Below are 25461 nucleotides of genomic sequence, written 5' to 3'. Positions count from 1 at the left end.
TTTCATTATATTATATTATGATAGGTGTTTAATTGAACCTTTTGTTTTCAGGCAGGGCAACCATCAGAGGTAAAGAAATGCGTCAGAGAAAAGGGTTTTCATTTTGTTTATTTATGAACCAAGGGGATTAAGGAGAAATTCTAACACTTTTCATATTTTTTACCAAAATTTCACCAGCAATCAAAGCTTTACTAACACAATTGGTGGCAGGAGTGATACTAATAACAGCCTTTAAATTAAAGCAAAGACATTTCTATTAGACCCTCTAGTATCAAAGAACTGAAGACAGGCTCTAAAACTTTAAGGCTCTTTTTGCTTCAACATTGCCAAAAGTCAATGTGAGGGTAAATCTGAGACTATGCAAAACTTTAGCCACATGTAAAATCCTTGCACTCTCCCAACCCAGCTTGATGATAATCTTTAACTTGTCATATTTTGATAACTTAATTTTTTGCACATGTATGTGATGTTTGTTGAATGTCTTGTGCCCCGAACCATTGTTACCATTCATGCCTAACTCACTGCCACAAAATAGTTAAGCCATGCACCGTTGAACCACGTTCAATGAGCCACTGTATATGTCTATCATTGCCATTTCTTACATTCAGCCTCACCGCATTCACTTCTCTGCTTCCTGCACACTTCTTCATTGTTGGAAGACCCAACTGATGAAACTTTTTTGCTAAGCTCGCTTTTTTTACGTTGTTTCATCTGGGTCCTCCAACAAAGAAGCCACATCTCTTTTTTTTGTTGAAGAAAAACAATGACAGATTCTTCTTGCAGGCGACACCCAATTAACAAGTTTTACTAATTAAACAAATGTGTTGGGTGTACATGTACAGTGTCAACACCTCGCATGACTGCAACCTCTGCAAAGCACAATTTCTACAGTAGAGCACTCTAACAGTCTTGCTCTTTTAAACCCTGCCTGTCTGAATTGTACTAACATCCCAGACTGTTCTCCATTCTGAGGTAACTATCAAAACCCAGGAGGTCAAGGCAAGGACAGATAGACATCCTGCACGTAAAAACAGGGGTTCCTTTTTGGGCCAGAAGTCACCAATATTGCACTGAGTAATATTTTGGATTTGATCTACATGTTTTCAACAGGACAAATTTTCTGAGAAATAACAGACATTTCAGATGCCTTTCGTCATCCTTAAGCTTCTTCAGTGAAATTCCTCCATGCCTAACCTTTCTTCACAAGCATATTTCATTCAGTAGTCTGGTCTCTTTTTTTAAATCTGCTTGTGATCAAACTCTGTTGATTGCTCCATTAAGAAAATAAGCTAATTATGACAAGTTAATTAGGAAACCATAAGATTTTGGACAGTGGCTTATGCTAAGAATGGAACCCCTGGTTGAAGTAGATCAAAGTGTTGCACAGCCATCACTGCACCTTAGAACTCTTTGGGGATAAAACTTTATAGGTTTATCAGTTGTAACACCAAATTTCGTAGGCTAAAATTGCAGTTACTGTACTTGGAATGTCTATGCGTTTTCAAAGCTAAACAGTCACACTCTCATAGTTCAATATTACATAGTAACACATTTACAAAGAATTTATGTAATTATGATAATCAGGCAAGCAAATGAAATATTCATTATTTTGGAAAATGTCTTGAAGGTCTAAAAATTAATTGTGAACATTTTGACAATTTTGGCGATGCCTCAGGGGTTAGCCTGATACTATATCATCGTGAGGAATTCTGGTGAATCCCCAAGAGACACAGACTGTTGCATCACCGCCAGATCTATGCTCCGCACGTGTGTATCTGTCTTCGTCACCTGTGCATACCATCCTGCGAGAGGATAGGACTTGGCAAAGAAACCCAACAATGCACGAAGTAGCAAACAACATAGTCCCCCATTCCATAATCATGGTACACTTCCTGTAGTGACTCATGTCAATGTACAATTTATGACTATTTTCTAATTTTTGTGAAGTGACCTGGATGTTAAGTCCTGGTACACACACAGTCTTATCATTGTGCATTTGCATGAGTCAAAGAAGGGAACGTACTACGAGCCCCCTTAACTTAAGCCCCCCCAAAAAGCCGAACCTCAAAACCTTGGAAAGTCGTGCCTGCATGTGGAATCCGTTTGTTTTTCCACTGGGTTGGTCCTGATTTCTTGTTCCTGCTCTCCGTCCTGTTCAATGGTTGGTTGCTCGGCTCCCTCTTGCATGCGGCACTCTGAAAGGCTAAAGACTTGGTGGCTCATGCCATGCGAGTAGACACCAAGAAAGAGGTACCTCGGTGTTCGCAGCCGGTACAGGTGGTTTTCTCAAACAAACAAACAAACAAAAACAAAACTGACAAAAGTAAAGAAAACAATGGCTTTTCTCGTGAAATTCTTCAGAATGTGAAAAAATTTGATTCTTGGTTTGGACCTAAATTATCAATTTGAAAGTCTTTCTCATCCTGTTGGTTCATCTGTTCAGCGCCAATAGGTATGACTGTGGACCAAAATGAGGAGTCCCAAAACTATATACTTGGCAAATTGCTGCTGTCTAAGCCATGCCTATATAGAAGAATCGTTCTTCGAAATTTTCAATTTCAGTTCATGAAATATTCAAAGGGAAAAAACCAAGGCTGTGCCGGCCAGATGTTGTGATGTGACACGTTGCATGCCAGCGCCACAGCGTTTAAGTGTGGACAAAACTGACAAATTTACCTCATGTCATAATGTAGAATCTCCAAGTAAATCCCTGTCAAAATGGTGGAAAACGTGTCTGTGGAAGTACATAGCTGTAGTCGTCACCTGTGTCAACTCGAAGACATTTGTAAATTTGTCATTTGTCCCTGTCAACATAAAGCATGCTTGATGTTGTCCTGGAAGTCTCCTAAAACCAGGCTAACTGCACCACGCCACCTATCTGTGCTTAGCAATACTGCATGCCGCTCGCCTTTAACCGAACGCTGCATCTTCTTTAACTGCACGTCCACAGATGATATAAAAGCAGAAGTTTCACATCCATTGTGTGTATGTATGTAATAGGGGAAATCAGAATTCATAGGACGAGCTCTGGCCAAGCCGACCATCAAAATGGCGAACGAGCGGTACACGCTGCCGAAGTTCCCGCCTACGCTGGACTGGTACCCCATCTTCCGGGGCCAGGAGCAGGCCGGAGAGCTGCTGGCTGCTTTTGAACTGATACAGGTGAGATACTATTTGTTTCTATTCCATAAGGCCACAGCAAGTAATTTGTATCGATGACATTAGCGCGTTCAAAACAAGAAATTTCAATGCCCTCCAACGGTGGTCAACATGCCGAAAATTGGCAAATATGTCGTAAACGTCCTTGAATATGAATACCCAGTGTAGTTCCTGCCCATAATGGTATGATAACAAGCTGTTTTCTGCATTTGTTCTAGCAAGGACCTTATATAAATAATGGGGGGGGGGGGGTTCTAGTTAATTGAGCTGTATACACAAGGTGTTTCATCGCATATGAAAAGCCAATGTAGTTGCTTCAGATGATGGTACAACAAGTTCTTTTCTGCTTTTGTTGTAGTTAGTCTATTGAGATGTATACACATCTACAAGGACATGTTTACTGCTGAATCAAGGAGGTTTTATATTATATATGAATGAATACAGGACTAAAAGACCTGTTGGTCATTATATCATATTTTGTCGCCCCAATTCTTGTTTAACAAGAATTATGATCTCAAAATTTGAAAATATACGAATCTTGTTTTTTATGGTTTTCTGCTCTATCTCATTAATTTTGGAGTCTGCGGAGGATGTCATCCATAAAATTTACTTGCTTTGGCCTAATTGTTAAAACTAACAATACCTCAGTGGAAGCCCTGCCTAGCTCGGTCGTATTTTCTCCCACAGCTGAGACCTTCCGGGCCAGACTGGAGGCCTACCCACCCTAGCCTGGGGAATTGTCCCCCTACTTTGCCCCTGATGGGGTTATTAGGGGGTTAAACGAAGTTGAAGTTGAAACCGCCTTTAGGTGTAACACCCGGTTTCGTACAGTAATTACAAGCTGTGTAAGACCAGGCTCTGGTTTGATCTACTCACCCTGGGAAGGACCCCTACCCTTTTCAATAAATGTAGTGGTCAAGATGTGGCTCTCCTCAAACGCGATAACTGTTGTTGTCTTTGTGTGATATTTTCCTCACGTTTGAACATGTTTCTTCCCTCCAGAACCCCATACATGAGGAAGAGATCCTGCAGGCTCTCTACGAACAGTGGGACGACAAATCAAAGACTGAGGTAAACTTTTCCTCCTCTGAGTTATCATTGTTTGTATTCTTTGATAGAAAAATGATTAAAATGAAATTGATGAACCCTGAAGAAATAGTCAAGACAAAAATTTAAAAGAGTAACCTACTCAGATTGTTCTGACATGTTGCTTGTTGGCTGTCTCTCGTTAGTTCCCGAGGGGAGCCAAGCTGCCCCCAGTGACCCAACCACTGGAGTCCGACCGCGGTCCCATCGTCCCTGTCCCACGCGGAATCAGGCCCGTGGTCAGCAAGCACAGAATAGAGGTAGGAAACTGCTGCAGATATTTGCTCTTATTTCCAGATCATGCATAGAGGATATTTGCTGTTGACCATTTTGTTGGAGCTGCTGGTGGAAAATAGTAGGTTTTTGTTTTATTCCACAGAATGTGGATATAATGAGATATCGGATGGAGAATGTTCCTCTTAACTAGACTGTGAGCAGGAATTATACTTTTCAGATAAGATGCATACCCAGGGAAGTCTCACATGCAAATTTCAGGTCCCTACAAACAGACACCTTCAAATGTTTCAGAACTTCTTCCCAAACACAATTACTAGTAAGGACTGGACTTGACTCAGTAGTTGAAACCTCCCAGCTATATAGATATACTGGAGGTCAAACTTTGTTTTTTGCCCATCTCTATAAAGCGTAAGATATTAGATAGATGGACATCCAATAGAAAGACTTGTTCCTGAAACTGCTGACCACATGTTGAATTGTTCAGATCCTGTTCTGGGGCGTACGCGAGCTGAAGCGTGTACAGCTGACCAGCGTGGATCGCCCACGTGTGGACATCGAGTGTGCCGGACAGATCATACAGTCTACCGTCATCGCCAACGCCAAGAAGAACCCCAACTTCAGCATTCCTGTCAAGTTCTTCGATGTGGTAAGCTAACTGTTACTTGCAGGTTTGTCCTTGGTGCTAAAAATAGAAGTGTTCCAACTTTAGCATTCCAGTCAAGTAATTCAACGTAATAAGCTATCTGTTACTTATTCATGGCAAACACAAGTTGGCCATTTTTCATCGAGGTCATGAGAGAAGAGGTAAGGGTCAGACAAAATAGAACAAAGATACTGATTACATGTTGTAGTGTGGACATGCCATAAATATTATGGACAGCACCTTGGCATGGGGAGGTGTTCAAATAACTTGGAACCAGAAGGGCCGAGTTCGTGCTCGGGTAGGACACCTCTGGACAAGAGGCGCATTGAGTCATACCAAAGACTTCATAAAAATGGTACATACTTCTGAAACAGTATGGAAGTTAAACACACTCCACTGCCTGCTCCAGTGATTGCACCACAGTGTGGCCCAGGGCTATGAAACAGGGATGGGCACCGCTCTATACACCTTATGGTGTGGGAGGATTTTAACTTAACCTTGGTATGGATGGCACTGATGTTTTTCTGTCTCTTTTCAGGACCTGCCTGAAAATGAGGTGTTCATGCCTCCACTGACCATCCGTTGTGTGGACTGCCGCAACTTTGGCCGTTTCACCCTTGTCGGCACTCATGTGGTGAACTCCTTGCACAAGTTCATGTACAAGCCCACACCAGAGACACCAGAGGGCAGTATTGGTAGGTTATGTCCCTGTTGTTCGATTGTTGATACCCTCTACAAATATAGCATTTCTTGGAATGTGTCTTCTTCAGCTATAATGTCAGAAGGACCTGGTGTGTTCGATTGGTAGGTGTATGTGGATTGAAGGATGATTTTTTTTTTCTCCAGCCAATGGCACACTGCCGATAGACGATGGCCGTTCTTTCCATGGCTCCATCCACGGTGGCGACACTCGCTCCGTGAGATCCGTCAGAGCGGACGACGTTGCCATCAAAATCGACACCATGTCGCACGTGTCCCACTCCTCTCAACACAAGGAAGAAACGGTCATTAAGATTGACCCAGTGAGTACACAACACGTAAGCCAAACTCTTTCTCTTCTTACTCGTCACCATTTTCCCTGAGCCTTGTCGTCATATTGTTGTGAGATCTTAAAAACGGTTCTATGTAATTGACCCCAGCATGACAGACATATGTATATGTAGTAATCTGTTTTAATTTTAAGTTTTAATCATGATTTATTTATTTTATTCAAATGTACAAGTTCTTGTTGTACAATTGTTTATGAAATGTGTTTTTGTTTGTTTTGGTATTGGACTTAATGATTTACTGATCTTAAGTTTGTTGCGATCCTTGGTGAGTTGTCTTTCCTCAAGTCTTATCTGTTGGCTTCTTTTAACATTCCAAGTTACTGATCCTAGGTTTATTGTGATCCATGGTGTGGTTTCTTTCCTAAGGTCTTTTCTGTTGACTTCTTTTAACAATATAAGTACTTTGTCTTTGTCAAAAGCAACAGACATATTTTGGAGCTGTTGGACTACATACAATCCTACTAAGTGACGTTGTTGAACTGTTTGCTATCTGTCTGTCTGTTGGTAACAGTGATGCTTACTACCATTGCTTTTGTTGTTAATCTAACTGCAAACTACTTTAACATTATGCAGACCTGCTGTACTTGCTTTAACTAAAATCATTTGTAACTAAAATTTACACATCTTGAAATCGTATTGCTGCAAATGCATGCATTAATAATTATTTATGGTGTCAATATATTTGTATAAATTGTAGCTAACCATAGCCATGTCAAGTATAAACATCATATTTGAGCTTTCTAGCATGTGCAGATATGATAAAGTCTCATTTTTTATATATGCTTTGGTTCTATTATGCTGCAGTCTTTATTGCATGTAAGGGCAATTGAAGCATGTTGTTAGCTTATCTTGAATAGCAATGTTGCATTGGCTAACTTCAGGCTGTCCCAAACCTTTTTCTGTAAGGAGAAAAGATGCTTTCAGTAAGGAGCAAAAAATGTTGTTTCTGTTAGGAGGAAAGAAGTTGTCTCTCTTGAAATTCTCAGTGAAACTCACAATTGCAAACTGAGAGCATTCTTGAAATTGTTGCGTTTGTGTGTTACAAATTTCAGCTGTTTTGGTACTAAAAACGCTGTCTTAGATCCTTGTGAGAGCCTGTCACAAAATCCTAAGACATCAAAACAACGACCTACTATGAATGTGAACTGCCATTAGAGAATGGAAAAATTTTGTTTCTCGTCATTACAAAGTTTTGGAACAGCCTGCAGCTTTAACTGTTGTTGGAACACTTGTTGTCCTAACCCTAATTGTGACCGTCATGTGTCGTGTTTTGTGTCTTCCCTCCTCTAAGATGAACGGTGAGGCCAAGACAGAGGTTTACAAAGATCTCTCCATGAACACTAGCCAACTTGCCCCAGAATCCCAGGAGGTATACATGTACATTCCTGCACTCTCCCTGTAGTCTTGTGTGGACTTGCTAGTACCTTTCCCTGCACTCTCCCATGTGCTCGAATATTGGGTCAAACTTGAGTGTGGTGAAACCCCTCAACAGTAGTGGTTTGAATCTAGAAAAGGTGTTGCCCAGGAATGTCACCAGTTTGTTTTCCAATTCCCAAAAGACTGACCTTTTGCTGGTTAACCTTCTCCCTGCTGCCTGTTACCAATACAAATTTTGTGCCAAATGGCTACCTTAGCAGAAGGAGGGTTAAGATGCCACAGAAAGATTGGTAACTAAGGAATTTGTCAAACTGAATCATCCACTAAGATCATGTTGAATATACTGGAGACATTTCTTGTGCTAGCCTTTTGGGAAGATAGTGTCTCAAACTCAAAGTAGCTAGTAGTAAAAGGTGTTTCTCAAAGTATGGATTTGCTGAAAATAGTGATTTCTATTGTATAGATTTTCTAGGTAAAATTCACACATATGACGTTGCTTTGGTGCTATTGTACAGCTGTCCTAGTTTCATCATATTTTGTTTCAACCACAAAAAAGACTACCAACATTATTTGCAGTCCATTTAGTCTGAACAACATAAGCACATAAGTTCAGCTGCTGATCAGTCTTCTTTATCTCATGAATAAAAACACACTATGTACACAACCAAGTGTTCTATTCAACTGAAGTTTTGGTGACTGTCTGTCACCTTCCTCATCAGGACACTTTTTTCACCTTGCACTGCAGCTATAGGGTCCCAAAAGCTACTTTAGATACTTTTGGGATCGCATCTGTAAGCAGCAACACCTATAGTTGCAATGCAAAGTGAACCAGTCAGAATTGCCCTGAGAAAGGTGACAGATGGTCACTGACACGTCAGTTGAAATAAACAGTCTTTTTATTCAAAGACTTAACAACCTGATGAAACTATTCATGGTTCCTCATCTCATGTTTCTCCAGGGAGACAACAAGGAGAATGAAGAAGGACTAGGAGAAGAAGGAGAAAAGAAGAAGAAGAAGAAGGGAGGGAAGGAGGAGGAGGCAGAGGCTGAGGAGGAGACTGATGAGAGTACGCTGGACTGGTGGTCCAAGTACTTCGCATCCCTGGAGACTCTCCGAGCGGTTGGTATTCATTGTGTTTGGCTGTGAGAATGTTAACGTCATGTAGCAGGGTCATCTCCAGGACCTGTCCCTCCGTCCCTGGACAGATATTTGTACTCTAGAAGTAAAGGTTAGACTCTGGCTGGTTTTGGATGTCTGCCAGAAGAGTTTTGCCTGGTGGACAACAACAAAATGCCTTTAAAATATTAGAAAAATAGCCAGAGTCTGAGCTTTCATTGGAGACTAAGAAATTTTCTTGATGGGACAAAAATTTCACCCCATTTGTCCAAAAGATCTGAACATCTCAACTTCATGACAAGGATATATATTTTCATATAAGCTTAGAATAACAGATTTAATAACGAAAATCAACAACATTGGCTTCCAAATTCAAATGGAACCATTGCAATGGGACAGGCAAATTTAATTCCATTGGAATTTGGAAGTCATTCCCTTTGCAATGCCCCAACCATGAATCAATTAATGCCTTCTAAAGCCTTCAATAGATAAACATGAGTTGGATGGACAAGATTGGGGGGATGAACAAAATTTTACAGCTGGAGAAGGCCCTAACATGTAGCGTACAGTCTTTGTATTTGCTGTATATCTTTTTTTTTCATTTTTGCATCAATTATGAACATTCTCCTGTCCATTACTATGACAACAGTGGCAGGAACAACAAGAAGCTATCGAGAAAAAGGAGGAACAAGAAGCAGAGAAGGAAGACAGCCAGACAGACGGAAAAATCATCGACAAAGGTAGGCTGTCCATGTTATGTTCATATTCTGCCTTAAACTACAACTTTGTTAACTGCACAAAACCCACTAATTACAGAAGAATTTGGACATTTTGACTTCCACTGCTTGCAAAAAAGAAGTCAAACCCAAGTATTCAGATTGCGCTGTTTTTATTAGAATAGTCCCTTGTTCCACTTGTCACCATTGTTACAAATGTATCTTGCACTGTCTATGTTTTTCCTTAATTCTTTACATGTTACAATTAGCCCTTGGGCAAGGACTTGCAAATAAAACTTCATTATATCTCTCAGTACTTAACACAACATCCATTTTAAAAAGTCTACAATGTACATGTACACAGTGATTTGTGTAAAGATGCAAGGCATTGCTGTTTCATACTGTAGCTACAACTGTGTACCATTTTCATATCCCTTCATTCAATCATATGCTGCTTTTTATGCAGCTTCAAATATATGTGCAACATGGTACATTTCTACTCATGTGCTTAGCACTTTGTTAGTAATAGTCTGGAGTGATTGTTGATAAAGAATACAATGAAAGCTAATTTTTTACTATCCAAACCCCCGTCCCCAAAATTAACAGAAAGCACATGATATCATCAAGATCTAGTCCATTTCAAGTTCGTTAGAAAAAGGCTTTTCTGTGTTCAAATGCAAATTAGTCCTTGGTGCTGATTATAGAGGTGTTGTTAGGCAGCAGCAAAATTTACTGTTGCTGTAAAATGTACACTCAAAGGTAAGTGGACCCCAGTCAACACAAAATAGACTGTGCAAAATGAAAAATGCATCATCATCATGGGAAACGAAACTTTATCTTTTGGTCAAGTATAAGTCTTCGGGTAACAGTAGTTTTCAAGGATATTACACATTAAAGGGGTTGTAGAGAAAACTCAGGCAGCATAAAACAACCTCAGTCTGTAAAAATCAGAGTTTTCCAAACACTTCCAACCTAGTCTAGTCTGACCACTGGATGTAAGGGTGATGTAATGGCCCCTGTTGTGTTGTTGACACACACCCCATGTCTGATGTCTGTGTGGCTATTGCAGCTTTGCAACCTTCTTGTGTCGCCGTCTAACATGTCATCACACATTGTCCTTGTGCAAGTTGCAATCAAGAAATTTCATGGCATCAAAATGTTTTCCTTTAAGTGTTTGCATGGAAAGATTTCATGTTGTGAGAGTCTTCAACTTCCTATTAGTCTTTTAAAAAGGGCCTTTTTTGAAGTAGCCCTTTGTCAGTGTATCTTGTTAAACCCATTTCATACAGTATATAAGACTTCATGTTTGTTGACCCTATCAAGCATGTTTTTCACACCTGAATGTGTCATATGTTTCAAACGGAGAGAATTGATAAGACAGATCATGCCAAAATGACAGAACCTTTTGATTGTTCCATTTACTGCCCTGGCAAGGCAAAATATCAGGCAATAAAGACTTGGCTGCATCATAGAAGCTAGAACAAGAGACAAGCTGAGCAGGTGTATGTGGGTGTTAACATAGCTTCACACTCGCTCCCTCCTTTGTAACCATTTTGCTGCTCTGCAGGGCCAAGTGGCAATGCCTACCCTCTCAATCCCCTTTGAACTTTCCTTCCCTTTCTAGTGTCTTTGTTTCAGCATTTCTTTTCCCTGTCTGGCTGCTGCTAATATGGCAACAATACCCCATAGTTACTTAGCTAGTTGGTGTTCTTTGCCTAGTTTAACCTTTGACCCTAATCAGCATCACCTATGACCTCTGACCCTATATCTGCATAACCTATGTTGTCTGCACACCAAAAGGAAAATTCCTGTCCACCACAGCTACTAAGACTGTGAAATACCGTGGTAAGTCCACTTAAGAGTTCCTCTAGCACACAAGCCCGGCGAGAGTGGCAGTGCACTGCTGTTGCATTGCATGGCCTGCACTACTCTCAACTGTCGCTGCCGCCCTCTAGCCTTCGGGTCCGCATGCACCCACCCCTTGTCCACTACCACTCCTCTGTCCCTCCTCTCCCTTTATTTTAGGCTTAATCCACTTGATTTGCAGGACTCTCTTGAGAAGCCGTCACTCGTCCGAGACGATTGCTTCCATTCCTTAACGTTTTTCATCTCCTCACACGAATACAACACAGAGACATTTAAAACTGTGCACTTGCATAGTCGTTGTGTGTCACACGTCAGTTGTACATACAGCATACATACGACTCCTCATGTCACCCAATCTGCACTTGCACTTTCTTCTTCTGTCTTTCTTACACTTGGCACCTTGACTTGCCAGGGCACGCCTGCACTCTGCACTGTTTGGTGTGTCGTAAAACTATACTTGTCTCTGCCTGCAGACTCTTGCACCCTCCCTGTGGTGTAAAATTTCAAGAAAAAAGAAACATTGTAAAAGAAGCACATCAGGCTAAAGAGTAGCACACCCACCATCCTAAAGTGTTTAACATTCCCTCCAAGTTGTGCAACTTTTTTCTTGTCGACCATCAAAAAGCCTCAATGTCCACTTCTCTCAGATCAGAAAAAACAGGTTGGTTGGGTTTTAATTCAAAGCCAAAGCTGTAGATTTTGAGTAAAAATTACTAGTAGTCAATGTGTTAGATGTGGGTCTTCAGGCTTTTTGTAGGATGGTGTAATAGTTCTTTGTACAGCTTGAAGGGAACGTTTGACGCACATTTCTGCAATTTCTAGCAGATGAGATGTTACAAGGCTACATTATTGCTCAATTCTGATAAGAGCCCTATTTAATCATCCCCAAATATAGTGAGAAAGTCTTTCATCAGTTGTTACCATTCTGGCAATATCTTATCAAGCATCGATATCCACCTTCTTGTAGGGACCACCTGAATGCTGAGTGACTTCTTTTACATCAACATTGCTGTGATGTTGAGTTCCTTGACTGGCCATACAGCTGACTCCCCTGGGATGATGTGCCAATGGTTCCTCCCAGTCTTTCACCTGAACCCTGACATAACCTTTGCACTCTGCCCTTACACTTTGACCCACAGGTGAGCCTGAAGAGAAGGACAAGAAGAAGAAAAAGAAGGACAAGAAGAAGGACAAGAAGAAGGATAAAGACAAAGACAAAGAAGGTGACAACAAGGCTGGAGAAGAGGGAAAATCAAAACTCGCTAAACTGAGCCCAAAGACGTCCCGCAAAAAGGATAAGAGCTCTGGGGTCACCGAGCTTAAGGTACTGCCACTTTACAGATAGCAAAACCTGTCCTGTTTTTGCTTGCAAGGATGGGGGCCGCCATGTTGGATGTGACTATTTCATTGGGAGGGGTGTTTTTTTGGGTCGCTAATGTTAGGTGTGACCATTTTGACCGGAGGGGTGATCTTTTTGCTAGTTTTTCCCTATATTTTTTGTGTGATGGATTCTTTTCTCCTTCTGACCTGCAAAAAAACTTTTGAAGGAAATCACTTGGAATTAAAATAATTTTATTTTGTGAAATTGTTTTACTATGTGCCTGGCCATCACATCCAACAATGGAGTATTAGCATGTCCAAAATGTATTGTCCTTTCCTTTCTATTATTTTCTTTGATATTGTTGTTGTCATATATAGATATACGAATGCATCTTTATGTACATACATTTGTTGTCAGCTATTATGTACTTGTTTGTTTGTTTGTTTTGTTGTTGATGTCATGTTTTGTGTTTGTTTTGTTCAGCGGAACATATATGAGGGTATAGAGCAATTGAAGGTGATTTGTTACAGTGTTGTTGTGGGATGGTGGTGTTTTACAAGCAACTATCATTAACCTTTCTTGTCGCTCAAAGTATTTGTAAATTGAAACAGTTCAATCTTTTGGTTTCCATGCATTCTTTTTGCTTGCTCAATCTTGGTGCGGATTTTGGTGTTGCAGTGCAGTCTATATTTTCATTGAGCATATTGTCTTAACAGTCTGCACCCCATCTTTGGTGTGGGCAACCATCTCTACTTAAGTCATAGTGTTTATCGGGTGAAAGGTTTAAACATACTACTAACCATAGATTTTGCCAATAGTAACTTTGCTTGGAAATGGAATGTTGCCTGTTTTAGTGGCTTGAAAGCTACCAGGTAGTCTGGCATTTCACAACTTCTAAATCAAATTGAAACTCCTGGCAAACAGTTGTGTGTATTGTGTCTGTTTTGCTGTTTCTTTTATGTGGTGGTTGTGTGATGTCCTGACTGTCTTCAACTTTGGAAGACTGCTTTAATCATGATTCTAAGTACAAAGGTTACTCCAGCAACTGTACAAGTTTTGTAAATAGTCAGACATTTCAGACAGCATCCACTATCTTCCAGGACTGCTCTCTGAAATGTGTGACCGTTTTCAAAACTCAACCAGTTGCTGGAGTAACTTCTGTATTGAGTGCCTGGGTGTCTAACCTTCATTTACGTTCAAATATGATTATCAACTATGTTTCCCCTCCTCCACAAACCAGATATACCCCTGTCCTCTCGAAGACCTGGATGACTTCAATGGCTTCCACGAATGGCTGCACACTTTCGAACTGCTTCGTGGGAAGAAGGAAGAGGGTGAAGACGACTCCCGTGTTGTTGGCAAGTTTAAGGTACGGCATCATCATAGTTGAAAAGCAAACGTTTGAAGTACATCTTTTCAACGTTCTGTAAGTCCTCTGCGTGGTAGAGCTTTATCATCGTTTTGAAAGTTACAAAAGTTTTATGATATCCCCTGTATCTATAGCTAAGTATCTTATTCGAAACTTGAGACATTTTTGTATATTAGTTAATGATATTATTTAGGAAAAGATCTGCAAAAATCATTTCTTTCAGCTGCTGTCATTAATCTGGCAAATTCTCACAAGTCAAGATTGAGCACTCTTTCTTTCTCTTTCTCTCTTTCTCTCTCTCTTTCTCTCTTTCCCTGTCTGCAAGTTTTAATCCTTCATCCTGCATTTCTTCATAAGCTTCCCTAGTGTTGCTTCATTCTCACAGCAACCCTCCCTCACCCTATGTGGCAAACTCTTCACTCTGTCCTTCACATCTTGTTCACTGCAAATTATCATGCACTGATGAAAAACACTACTCAGCAATTCCTTTGTGTCAGTACACATTTCTGTAGTTACATGCAGTTGAATCTTTACTGTTTTTATTCTTAACGTGCAATAAAGCCCCTGTCACGCAGCAGGAAATTTGATTGGCCGACAAGTCTGCCAGCTCTAACTGACATTTTATGCATTTTATTCTCTTGATCATAATGAAATTTTTTGGGATAAGTCAACATTTGCATTCCATTCAGTGTCACATTTATAGGTATACATTTTCAGGCAAGAAATACTGTAAATGCATTTAAGTTTGCTTGGTTTTATTTTGCGTTGGGAAAAAATGAAGTCAGTGGTTCTAAGTTTGCGTTTTAAACAATAATAGTGCTACAGTCATAGGTGGGCAAAAAGTTTTGCTGTAGTTTTAAGTTTGTGCCAAATTCACTGCAAAAACCGCAAACATAAATCCACCATTAACATTTCTGCATTTACAGTATGTTTGACTCTCTGGCATTTACCTTTTGGCAGTCAACAAATATGGCCAAAGCTCATCAAGTGTGTGACAGGGGCATAACTGCGAAACTGAACACTTTTATTTTGCAACACTACATCAGTCTGTCCTACACAAACTCTGTCTTTTCACAAGTCATGGGTACATAGTTGGTGATAGTTTGCAGTGAGTCGCTCAACCTGATCATCTCTCTCTGTGCTAATCGTGTGCCTCTCTCCTGTGCTCATGTCATGTGACCCAGGGCTGCCTGGTAGTCCATAAAGGCTCCCAAATAGAGGAGCTTGACGTAGCCGACGGGTCCACCGTAGACCCATCAAATGTCGATGACACGGTAAAGCTCTCGTAGGGTCATGATCACTGGCTCGCACCGCGAGCCGTCATTCTAGCCTCCGCGCCACAGCTCATCTCATGCTCAACATGCCATGCTGCCTCCAACAGCCTGCATGGCTTGTCTTGCATGGATCATGAATGCTGACATGTTTCCTTTGCCCTCCTGATATTACCATATACATATACATTTCCTTGACATTGTACAGTCAAACCTGGCTAGCCAACCACCTCGCACATTCAACCACCTCCAGTCATAGACCGCATTTAAACAGTCCTTTCCAATTTTACATAGAAGCCGTCTGGAGCAACCACCCCCAGTCAACATACATTATTTCCTCAGTCCCTGAGTGGTTGTTGAGACCAAGTTTGACTGTATTTTAGCTTAATGTATCACTCAATTGCATGTTCCAGAATTGAATACTATGTTCTTAACTGTCTGTATGAGTACTAGAAAAAAGAACAACTCACAGATGGAAATGCCCATGCCAAAAGAAGTAAATTGTCCACAGAAAATAACATAAGACATTTGAGCTTATAACTATTATAGACAAACCACCTCTCACAGCACTTCCTTCAGTTCCTTTGAACAGTTCACAGCCTGACAATGTCCCAGAGAAATTGATTATGTTTTATGTATTGTGGTATATTGTAGGAAGAGAATAGCACACCCTTTAACAGTCATTAAATCAAGAGCACAAGTGCATATATCCTATAAGATTTTGACAATTGGACCATTTTAAGGTAGTGAACAGAACTCTTATTGCTGATGATGTGTTGTTCCATTCACAGTTTAGGTGGTTTTGCCACACACAACGACCACTATTTATCCTGAAAAAAGCACACCCCAAATATAATAATGGCCTGTTCATTTTCAGTCACAGTAAGGCATTAAGTCCCGTCCTACTATTGACCAGAATATACCAGAACACACCTGTACATATAGAGGGGTTAGTTTTAGTCTTAGGGTTCAACAGAATATGGCAACCTGCAAGGTTTACTCATTAAAACATACTGTATTTTGGTAGATTTCACCCGCCCTTCTTTATGTGTGTTCTGGTGTCTTCTGTTGAATAGTAGGACCCGTTAAGACCATATGTGTAAGTGGTTTAAGTTCATTCTTGCCGTTCTTTCCTCCTGCTAGGGTTGCCTTCAAGTGTACAAGTCCAAGGAAGGAGACGATGGCGCCGGCAGTGTTATTGGTGGGGGAGAGATGATCAACCCAACCGGCATGTTTGCACACATCCCCAACAATGACCCTGTCGGGGTACTGGTCCGAGTCTACATCGTCAAGGTAACTAACCACAATTCCTAAGATGAGATTCATTGTCAATGTGAAGGAAAGTATATGAAAACTCTGTAGCAAATTCTGTAGTATGTTACATATTATCTATGCACATTGTAGGAAGAGAGGACATTTCAATGTCTTTTCTGGAGGTGACAGATTCGCTAATACATGTTTATTTGGGATTTGGGATGAGAAATGTCAGGGTTTGCAAAATGATGAAAATGTGAAGAAAAAAAAAGAAAATGCAGTCCTGCCTGCCAAGAGCTGGCCTCTTGCTCCCCTCTGCTAGGTTCCTTTATGTTGCATAGTCTGGGGCCCTAGACTTTGCTATCTTTAAACTAAGTCCCAAAGACTCTCTATGCACATTGTAGTAAGAATGTACAGTTCAAAGTAATTTCTGTAGCTGATAAATTGGCTCATACATTAGGGGGTGTCTACACACATGTACATGTGGGATTTGTGAATGATTAAAACTTCAATCTTGAGTTTGCCCAGTATGTGTTATAAAGGGAAATTCATGGGCAATGCTTTCAAATCTATTAGAAAAATGGCTGTTCCCATTCTGAAATACAGTAAAAAGTTGATATCCACTCATGTCTTTTTTTAGCATGTTTTATACTAATTACTAATAGTTCTTTCCTCTACTGCATGTCTTGACAACATCACCACTGACTGTGACATGACTGACCTTATTTCCAAACTGTCCTTTAGCAATACTGTAACATTTCCCCCCTACAACTGCCTGGTGCTTTTGTATTCCCTTGGAGTAAGCTTGACTTTTTAACAACTATCAAGACAGTTATCCTTGTCAATGCAACTATTCTGAAGACTCGCTGCACTCTAAAAGAATAATACTATAGGCATTAGTAGTACATTGAAAGGGAAACAGAGATATATGGGTCCCTTCTTGACATGTTTTAATTGCAGAAATTGGTCTTAACCAAACTGTCTGTTTTTGTTAAACACCATGTGTTGCCAAGGTGTTTTTTAAACACCATTCTTGTTGTTATAATTATGCGGAACTATTCCCTACTCTCTTCCAGGCAACAGACTTGCACCCTCAAGATGCGAATGGAAAGGTTTGTGTGATTTTCTTGAAAATGACACTTTCAGACTTTCTGAGATTTTCCCTCTGTCTGTTTTTCCCTCCAGGCCATTGATCTCCACCCTGCCGATGTTAACGGCAAGGTTTGTCCGACTAACGTTCTTAACTCGTGTGTCGTGTCGTGCGGCAGTGTTCTGTAGTGTGTCCTGATCATTCCTTGTGCACACCTTAGCTGACCTCTTGGGAAATACTGAATTTTGTTTGAACAAAGGTTTCGTAGGCGAAAACCCGATCCCAATTTTTTTCTCTGTAAAGTTGCGGATTTCAATTGGAAATCATGTAAAACAACTTCTAAACATGTTCTAAGCCAAAAATATTTGTTTACAATTGGTTTGGGCCAAAGATAACAAATGCAATCTTACAGATTGGATTTCATGCAGTAATTGTTGAGACTGACGTGTTTGGAAATGATGAATTTTTACCTCCGTGAAAAAAACGGAGGTTTTGTTAAAGATTCACAAAGATGAAAAATGTAATCTTTATGCATGCTTTAAGGTATGATTTAAAGATCAAATTTCATGCAGTGATTGTTGAGAGTGAATGAGAATGGAATGAGAAATGTCCAGCATTTGTCTTTCCCTTCTGATTGACTAAAGATGTCCTGCAATCTCAAAAAGCAGCCAGTTCTAGACAAAATCAAAACAGTCTGTGGATGGCTAAAAAGACTATGAAACACTACCCTGAAATGCATGTAGTGCCTTTTTGCCCATCTAATCTCAAATTTGGAGACATGTCATTAGAGGTCGTGCTTAGATGTGCACAGAGACACTTTTGTGTGGGATGGTCCGCTAGACTAGGAAGAAGCAAGGACTGAGCTAACTGCTATTGTTGTGCAAAAAAAACGTAGATAAGAGACCCACACAGATGCATGGGGTATCTGATGCCTAACTTACACAACGGAAGAAACATCATCTTTATTTTTCTATTTCTATCTTTAACAAAAATGATCTTCTTTCACACAAAAAATAATTTTTTTCAGCCAAACCATCTTAGTCAGATGTAACCACGATTTCTTGTGTGGGCCTCAGATGTTGTAGTTGCAGCTGTTGGCTGACTAGCTTACTGCTTTTCCTCATTCATGCAATGCCTGTCATTCCATCACAATAATATTTGTGTATGTATTTTATAATATGCACGACATCGTTTGCTCTCTCATGAGCTCAATGTTATAAAGCATACTAACTTGTAAACTTTGTTTTGTGCTTACCATACTCCACTTGTCCTGTGATTTTACGTCATATCGTATTAGCTGCACGATAGCTAAATGACAAACAAACTGCTAGACGAAAAAGTCTTTGAAGGAGAGGAAACTTTTTGAAAACTAATGCCTTTTTATACTTATGAAGATCAAGAAACTACTAGACCGAAAAGTCTTTGAAGAAGAAGCTTTTTGAAAACTATGCCTTTGAAGTTTGAAACATATGAACATAAGTGTTTGATGAGGATGTTCGAAATCATTGGACAGTAGGGTATGGTGCAATTCCTTGCCATCTGTTGTACCTCACCATTGCCCCCCACCCCCCTGCCTGCCGCATGGCTTATGCTTTGTTCGTGTGCGTGAAGAATTACTTCGCTATGTTGTGTACTGCATACTCCTGCCTACCTCGACTATAACCTCACACCAATCAAACCTTTAGCAATTCTCGCAAAATCTGGACATTATGTTTAACCAAAAACAAGCTTCCACACCTTTGATTGCATCACAGAATTGATCAATTCTTTACAAGCATAGAACTATTACGATACCTTTAAAGAAAATTTGAAAACAGAGAACAGAGATGGTGAAGAAAAAAATGTGGGATACAAAAGAAAACATGCTTGTTCCTTGCTCGGTCCTGGTACCATGGTAACGATGACATCATCCATTGCTCAACGACTGTGGGACCTCTGTCTATTAGGCTGACCCATACCTCAAGCTTAGTCTGGGAAAACACCAAGTCAATGACAAGGAGAACTACGTGTCCAAACAACTCAACCCTGTGTTTGGCAAGTGAGTATCAATGCCACTTCTTCCTCATTTAGAATGATGTCATATAATTATAGGAGTATTGAAGCCATATCTCAATCTGTGCCTACAAAAGTTTGTTGTTTTCAGGCCAAGTACCCAACAGTGACTAGTAGATAATTTCTCACAGAGATTCTTTTTTTGATACGGCAGTAAATTTTTCTTCTGTGCAAAATCGTTGTTAACAGTATTATTTCGTTAGTAAGCTAGCTCAATGATCTTATCACTACTGTATCTTTCAATTTTTTTATTTTTTCGATAGTTATGTTGCTTCACTTTGTTTTACACTTTGGTTGATTTCTGAATGATGATTTTGACGGTGAGGCTTTTGAGTGTATTTTGTAAAGGAAAGTAAATGAGGGAGTGCTCAAGAAAACCCCAAAAAGTTTATGGCACTCCTCTGCACATTTCTTGACTTTGATATTGTATTTAGTTAGTGTTATGAAAATAGAAGCTTTATTGAAGCAACAAAAAGTACAGTGACTTTTGTACGGTCTACAAAAATAGAAAATAAATCTTGAAATTCTACCAGCTATAGCAATGCCAACTAATATGAGTACATCCGTAATATCATGTATGTTCATTCAATCAACCGTAATAGCAATCATAGCCACATTCACAGCGTTTTGCCCCCCTCCCACCCCACAGGTCATTTGACTTTGAGGCGACCTTCCCCATGGAGTCCATGCTGTGCGTGCAGATCTATGACTGGGATCTGGTTGGAATTGATGATCTGATTGGGGAGACTAAGATTGACCTGGAGAACCGCTACTACAGCCGTCACCGCGCCACATGTGGAGTATCCAGCGTCTATGCCATGTAAGCATTCAACATTTAGGCTGCACCAAGTTATTTTTATGGATGACGTCCGCGCGCGCATTGATTTTGGTCTGTTCCCAGAAAAAAACCAAGAAATTCCGCTTCCTGTAACTATGACCAAAGAGTTACGACAGTGTCGCAAATCGTAAGATTAACGTAAAACGTAAAACAACTGCTGTTTAACTTCAACTGATGTATTCAAATTATTGCTGTTTTCATGATGAATAAAAGTATTGTTAGTTGTTACACTGGGTTCTCTCATTCAATTTGCGTCCTAAGATGTGTCGTTGACTATTATATTTCAGATCTAGGCATCTTGTTTTTTTCGGCCCTCCTTGTTTTTTTTTTGCGCTCTCGCATTCGATTTAGGGTCTCCAAAGGACGTCATCCATAAAAATTACTTGGTGCAGCCTTAGCAGACATCATATCAAAAATGATGGTGAACGGTTAGTGAATGTTTTGAGTTTTTGAGGAGAATGGTTATGGATAAGCCCTCCTGTCCACTGGATGGTGATTGCTGAGCGACCGTTGAGCAACCAAAAATGGCACTTATCAAATCAAACATTGGATGGTGAAAACTTGCTGAATGTGTTGGGTTTTTAAGAATGGTTATGGATAAGCCACCCTGTCCATGATGGTGATTGCTGAGCTGCTATCTAGCAACCAAAGTTAGAATTGTGTAACTCTTGATTTTATAATTGGAATATGATGCAGAATGTCTAATTTTGATTCAAAGGAAAAAAAAAATTTAAGAGATAAAAAAATGTAAAAAATAAAGAATATGAAAAAAAAAATTTTTAAAGATAAAAAAATTTAAAAAATAAAGAATATGAAAAAAAAAATTAAAAAAAAAAATGAAAATAAAAATAAAAATAAAGACAAAACACAAAAAATGTGTGGTTCTTTATGTACCAAATTTGTTGAGTGATCTGTCAAACTTTTGGTCACTCAGCCGTCACAGACTTTAGTGGAAATGGGTGTGAGAGTCAATGATAAGTTCTGACAGGCCAGAGCAAAAATATCTATACGTGCCATGCTTTAGTTTTGAGGTGATCAGAATCATAGAATCTGATGAAGCTTTCACACAACTTTCCTCAGTATGGCAGGAATTTCTCAATCAGCTGAAGTAACCAATGGCCTGTTTTCCCCTTAGTCATGGCTACAACGCGTGGCGTGACCCCCAGAAGCCGACTGAGGTCCTGAAGAAACTGTGCAAGGACGGGAAGGTGGATGGACCCCACTTCAGCCCCGGGAAAGTGCGTGTTGGAGGCCGCGTCTTTGAAGGAGCAAAGGAAGTGGAGGATGAGAATGGTATTTCTTTAAATCAGTTACCATAGTGTAATGTTGTGTGACATATGATGATATCATAATTTTGTAATATGCTGTTCAATACTTGGCAAAGCAATGTTTTCAGCACCCCAGAGAGAGACCATAGTGTATTGTTGTGCTACAATGCAGCTACAAATAATGATTTTGTAGTATGCTGTTGAGTACTTAGTACAACACTGTTTTCAGCACCCCAGAGAGAGACCATAGTGGGCTGTTGAGTTGTGTTGTGTTGCATACAATAATTTTGTAGTATGATATTAAATGCTCACTACAGCAATATTTTCAGCACCTCAGAGAGAAACCATGGAACATTGTCATTTGGTTGTTAGAACATTCTAGTAGAACTTAGTAGAACATTGTAAGTTGATTGGACGGTTGATGCATATTCAATGATATGATTTTGTTCCAGGTCAAAGAGTTCTGTAGATTTATCTATTTTTGGTTGGATTCAATTTCATAATAGAAGAGGAATGAAGGTTTTGGCTTTGTTTTAAGTCTGCGGTCAAGACAAGACTGTAGCACAAAAATAAATATTTATGAAGTCGTGCTTTCACTGTACCTCTCCATTGCAAAAACCAGAAAATTTAAACCACTGCTAACATTTCAAGATTTACAGCAATGGATATTTGAATAATTTTTTCAACTTTTTCCCTCCAGGTGGAAAGAGGCCCTCTGACGAACCGTCTGCACTGGTGGCCCTGACCCAGTGGCACGAGGTGCCCAAGGCAGGCTGTGCGCTGGTCCCTGAACACGTGGAGACTAGACCCATCTACAACCCTGAGAAGCCGGGCATAGAGCAGGGCAAGGTCGAGATGTGGGTGGACATGTTCCCCATGGACATGCCGCCTCCCGGACCTCCCACTGACATCTCTCCGCGCAAGCCCAAGAGGTTAGAATCAGAATGACATTCATCCTCTACTATCAAGTAGTTCTGATGAACTCTCACTACTTGTTCCACCATTGAGAGCTTTACCATTGAGAGCTTTACAGTATACCACTAGCTTCTCCTTCGCTCACATCATGACATTGTCTCAAAATACCAGTCTAAAAGTCCTACAAGTGTTCTCATATTTGTGATGTTGAAAAAAAATTGTACAGTTCTTGGTGGCAATTGTGCTAGATGTTGGCACATTGGCCACCAAATCGGTAGAGTGTTTTTTGGCACACTTTTAGACAGATTAGAGCCTCGGTGGGCGTCACTCCACCGCCAGGGAAGGTCGTGTAAAGTGCCTTTTCCAAGGGCAAAATGTCGGGGAGCGTGGTGAGCATCGAACCCGAACCTATTGGTTCTGAGTCCAACGCTCTAACCGTTGCACCACACTAACGCCACACTGTGGTGTGAAAGTTGTGCTTTTTTACATCTTAAAAACTTCTCCTTCCCACAGCTATGAGATGCGTGTCATCATCTGGAACACAGATGATGTGATTGCCGAAGACGACGACTTCTTCACTGGGGAGAAGATGTCTGACATCTACGTCAAGGGCTGGGTCAAGGGCAACACTGAGGACAAACAAGAAACTGACATTCACTACCGGTAAAGTTTGTTTATTCATTTGTTTATGAATGTCTGGCATCTATGTCAAGGGCTGGGTCAAGGGCAACACCAAGGACAAACAAGAAACTGACATTCACTACCAGTAAAAATGTCTATTGGGCAGTTTATTTATGAATCTTAAGTGTATACCTTCAATGATTGATTATCAAAGGCTGGGTGAAGGGCAACACCAAGGACAAACAAGAAACTGACGTTCACTACCGGTAAATTGTTTATTCTACCGTTTATTTATTTGTTTATGAATGTCTGACCTCTACGTCAAAGGCTGCGTCAAGGGCAACACCGAGGACAAACAAGAAACTGACATTCACTACCGGTAAAGTTTTCTATTAGACTGTAAGGAAAGGAAAGTAATCTCGAACCAGTTTAGCCCAAATGAACTCAATGAACAGATGAGCTAATCTTCCACTGGTCGTGACAGAGAAGACAGACGCTATATGTACAGTATTTACAGGTTCATTGTACCAGGGAAATTCCCCTAGCTCTTTTCGACAAGCACAATGAATAGTGAACCACGGCTTAACGTCCCGTCCTAAGGACTGCGACCCTTTCCGGTAGCGTGCATGTCGGGTGAGCGACACAGCCGGGATCGAACCCGGGGCTTCTAGTTCCAGAGGCAAGATCGCTAACCACTGGACTACGCACGCTACTGTGTGCATATACTCTCCAAACTCAGGTTTCAATTGTGGACAGGGAAGTGACAAAAATCGCAGCCACTATTAGGGAATCATTTGTAGAAAAGGCTGCAAAAAATAAATGATTTCCAAGGAGCCCGTCACAAAATCATAACAAATCAGGATACAAAAGAACTTAAACATAAACCTATTAGGCAACTTACATTCACCACTGATACTACATGAATATTTTGCAATGAGTAGAAAGTAGCTTGCACAAGATATTGTATTGTTAGTTGTTATCCTATTATTCTACCTCCAAAACCCAAGCTTAAATTGTAGTCTGTAGCAGTTCTTAAAAAATAATCAATTGTCCCAGTTGTCACCGTTGTTATCTTGCACTGTCTCTTCTATATACTGTTTCATGTTGCAATAAGCCCTTCTGCTAGAACTTGCAAATAAAACTCGATATTGTTTCACCATTCAGATCACTGACTGGGGAAGGAAACTTCAACTGGCGTTTCATCTATCCCTTTGAATACCTGGCCGCAGAAGAGAAGATCGTGATATCCAGGAAGGAGTCACTCTTCTCCTGGGACGAGACCGAATACAAGATCCCGGCTCGCCTCAACCTGCAGGTCTGGGACGCCGATCACTTCTCTGCCGATGACTTCCTGGGTGAGTCTCTAAGAGAGCTCTTCTTCTTCGTAGTTATGTGCTAAACCCCATTAGATTAAGGGTACAAGCAAAGGGGCTATGATCAAGTGAATCTGTTGCACAGGGGGTATGGGTGCATCTGTGCACACTGGGACGCCGATCACTTCTCTGCCGATGACTTCCTGGGTGAGTCTCTAAGAGAGCTCTTCTTCTACGTAGTTATGTGCTAAACCCCATTAGATTAAGGGTACAAGCAAAGGGGCTATGATCAAGTGAATCTGTTGCACAGGGGGTATGGGTGCATCTGTGCACACTGGGACGCCGATCACTTCTCTGCCGATGACTTCCTGGGTGAGTCTCTAAGAGAGCTCTTCTTCTACGTAGTTATGTGCTAAACCCCATTAGATTAAGGGTACAAGCAAAGGGGCTATGATCGAGTGAATCTGTTGCACAGGGGGTATGGGTGCATCTGTGCACACTGGGACGCCGATCACTTCTCTGCCGATGACTTCCTGGGTGAGTCTCTAAGAGAGCTCTTCTTCTACGTAGTTATGTGCTAAACCCCATTAGATTAAGGGTACAAGCAAAGGGGCTATGATCAAGTGAATCTGTTGCACAGGGGGTATTGGTGCATCTGTGCACACTGGGATGCCGATCACTCTGCTGCTGATTTCTTGGGTGAGTCTCTAAAGAGAGATTGTCTTCTTTGTCGTAGTTATGTGCTAAATCGCATTATATTAAGAGGGTATGGGGGTAAGGGTGCATCTGTTCAAGTTATGTGGGACTGTATTCAATAGGTTTTGAAAAGTTCAGCTAAAGAAGCCCAATAGCTTCTGAAGCCATGCTTCTTGAAATGTGGAATAAAATTGAATCTTTAC

General features: G+C 40.6%; 1 protein-coding gene across 10 annotated transcripts in view; it reads left to right on the top strand.

Annotated features, from left to right (window-relative positions):
- The window catches only part of LOC136427239 (otoferlin-like), a 216536-nt gene that overhangs the window by 176789 nt on the left and 14286 nt on the right, over nucleotides 1–25461 (top strand). For 4 of the 10 annotated variants that reach the window (XM_066416028.1, XM_066416033.1, XM_066416035.1 and 1 more), the window contains 22 exons: nucleotides 2203–2250; nucleotides 3001–3162; nucleotides 4162–4230; nucleotides 4392–4505; nucleotides 4967–5128; nucleotides 5664–5820; nucleotides 5972–6162; nucleotides 7466–7543; nucleotides 8510–8671; nucleotides 9318–9408; nucleotides 11185–11229; nucleotides 12390–12574; nucleotides 13055–13087; nucleotides 13812–13940; nucleotides 16355–16504; nucleotides 17542–17577; nucleotides 19502–19593; nucleotides 20257–20427; nucleotides 21581–21738; nucleotides 22414–22645; nucleotides 23142–23291; nucleotides 24414–24604. In XM_066416028.1, the coding sequence (XP_066272125.1) occupies nucleotides 2203–2250; nucleotides 3001–3162; nucleotides 4162–4230; nucleotides 4392–4505; nucleotides 4967–5128; nucleotides 5664–5820; nucleotides 5972–6162; nucleotides 7466–7543; nucleotides 8510–8671; nucleotides 9318–9408; nucleotides 11185–11229; nucleotides 12390–12574; nucleotides 13055–13087; nucleotides 13812–13940; nucleotides 16355–16504; nucleotides 17542–17577; nucleotides 19502–19593; nucleotides 20257–20427; nucleotides 21581–21738; nucleotides 22414–22645; nucleotides 23142–23291; nucleotides 24414–24604 (2806 nt within the window). Of the gene's footprint in view, nucleotides 1–51; nucleotides 70–954; nucleotides 973–2202; nucleotides 2251–3000; nucleotides 3163–4161; nucleotides 4231–4391; nucleotides 4506–4966; nucleotides 5129–5663; nucleotides 5821–5971; nucleotides 6163–7465; nucleotides 7544–8509; nucleotides 8672–9317; nucleotides 9409–11184; nucleotides 11230–12389; nucleotides 12575–13054; nucleotides 13088–13811; nucleotides 13941–16354; nucleotides 16505–17541; nucleotides 17578–17650; nucleotides 17687–19501; nucleotides 19594–20256; nucleotides 20428–21580; nucleotides 21739–22413; nucleotides 22646–23141; nucleotides 23292–24413; nucleotides 24605–25461 lie in introns of all 10 variants that reach the window. The other 6 variants (XM_066416032.1, XM_066416030.1, XM_066416031.1 and 3 more) reach the window with 5 other exon arrangements.

Source organism: Branchiostoma lanceolatum, chromosome 2 (assembly GCF_035083965.1).
Source record: "Branchiostoma lanceolatum isolate klBraLanc5 chromosome 2, klBraLanc5.hap2, whole genome shotgun sequence".
Classification (NCBI taxonomy): Eukaryota; Metazoa; Chordata; class Leptocardii; order Amphioxiformes; family Branchiostomatidae; genus Branchiostoma; species Branchiostoma lanceolatum.
The sequence above is the reverse complement of the archived record's forward strand: the minus strand, read 5'-3'. Positions and strand labels throughout refer to the sequence as shown.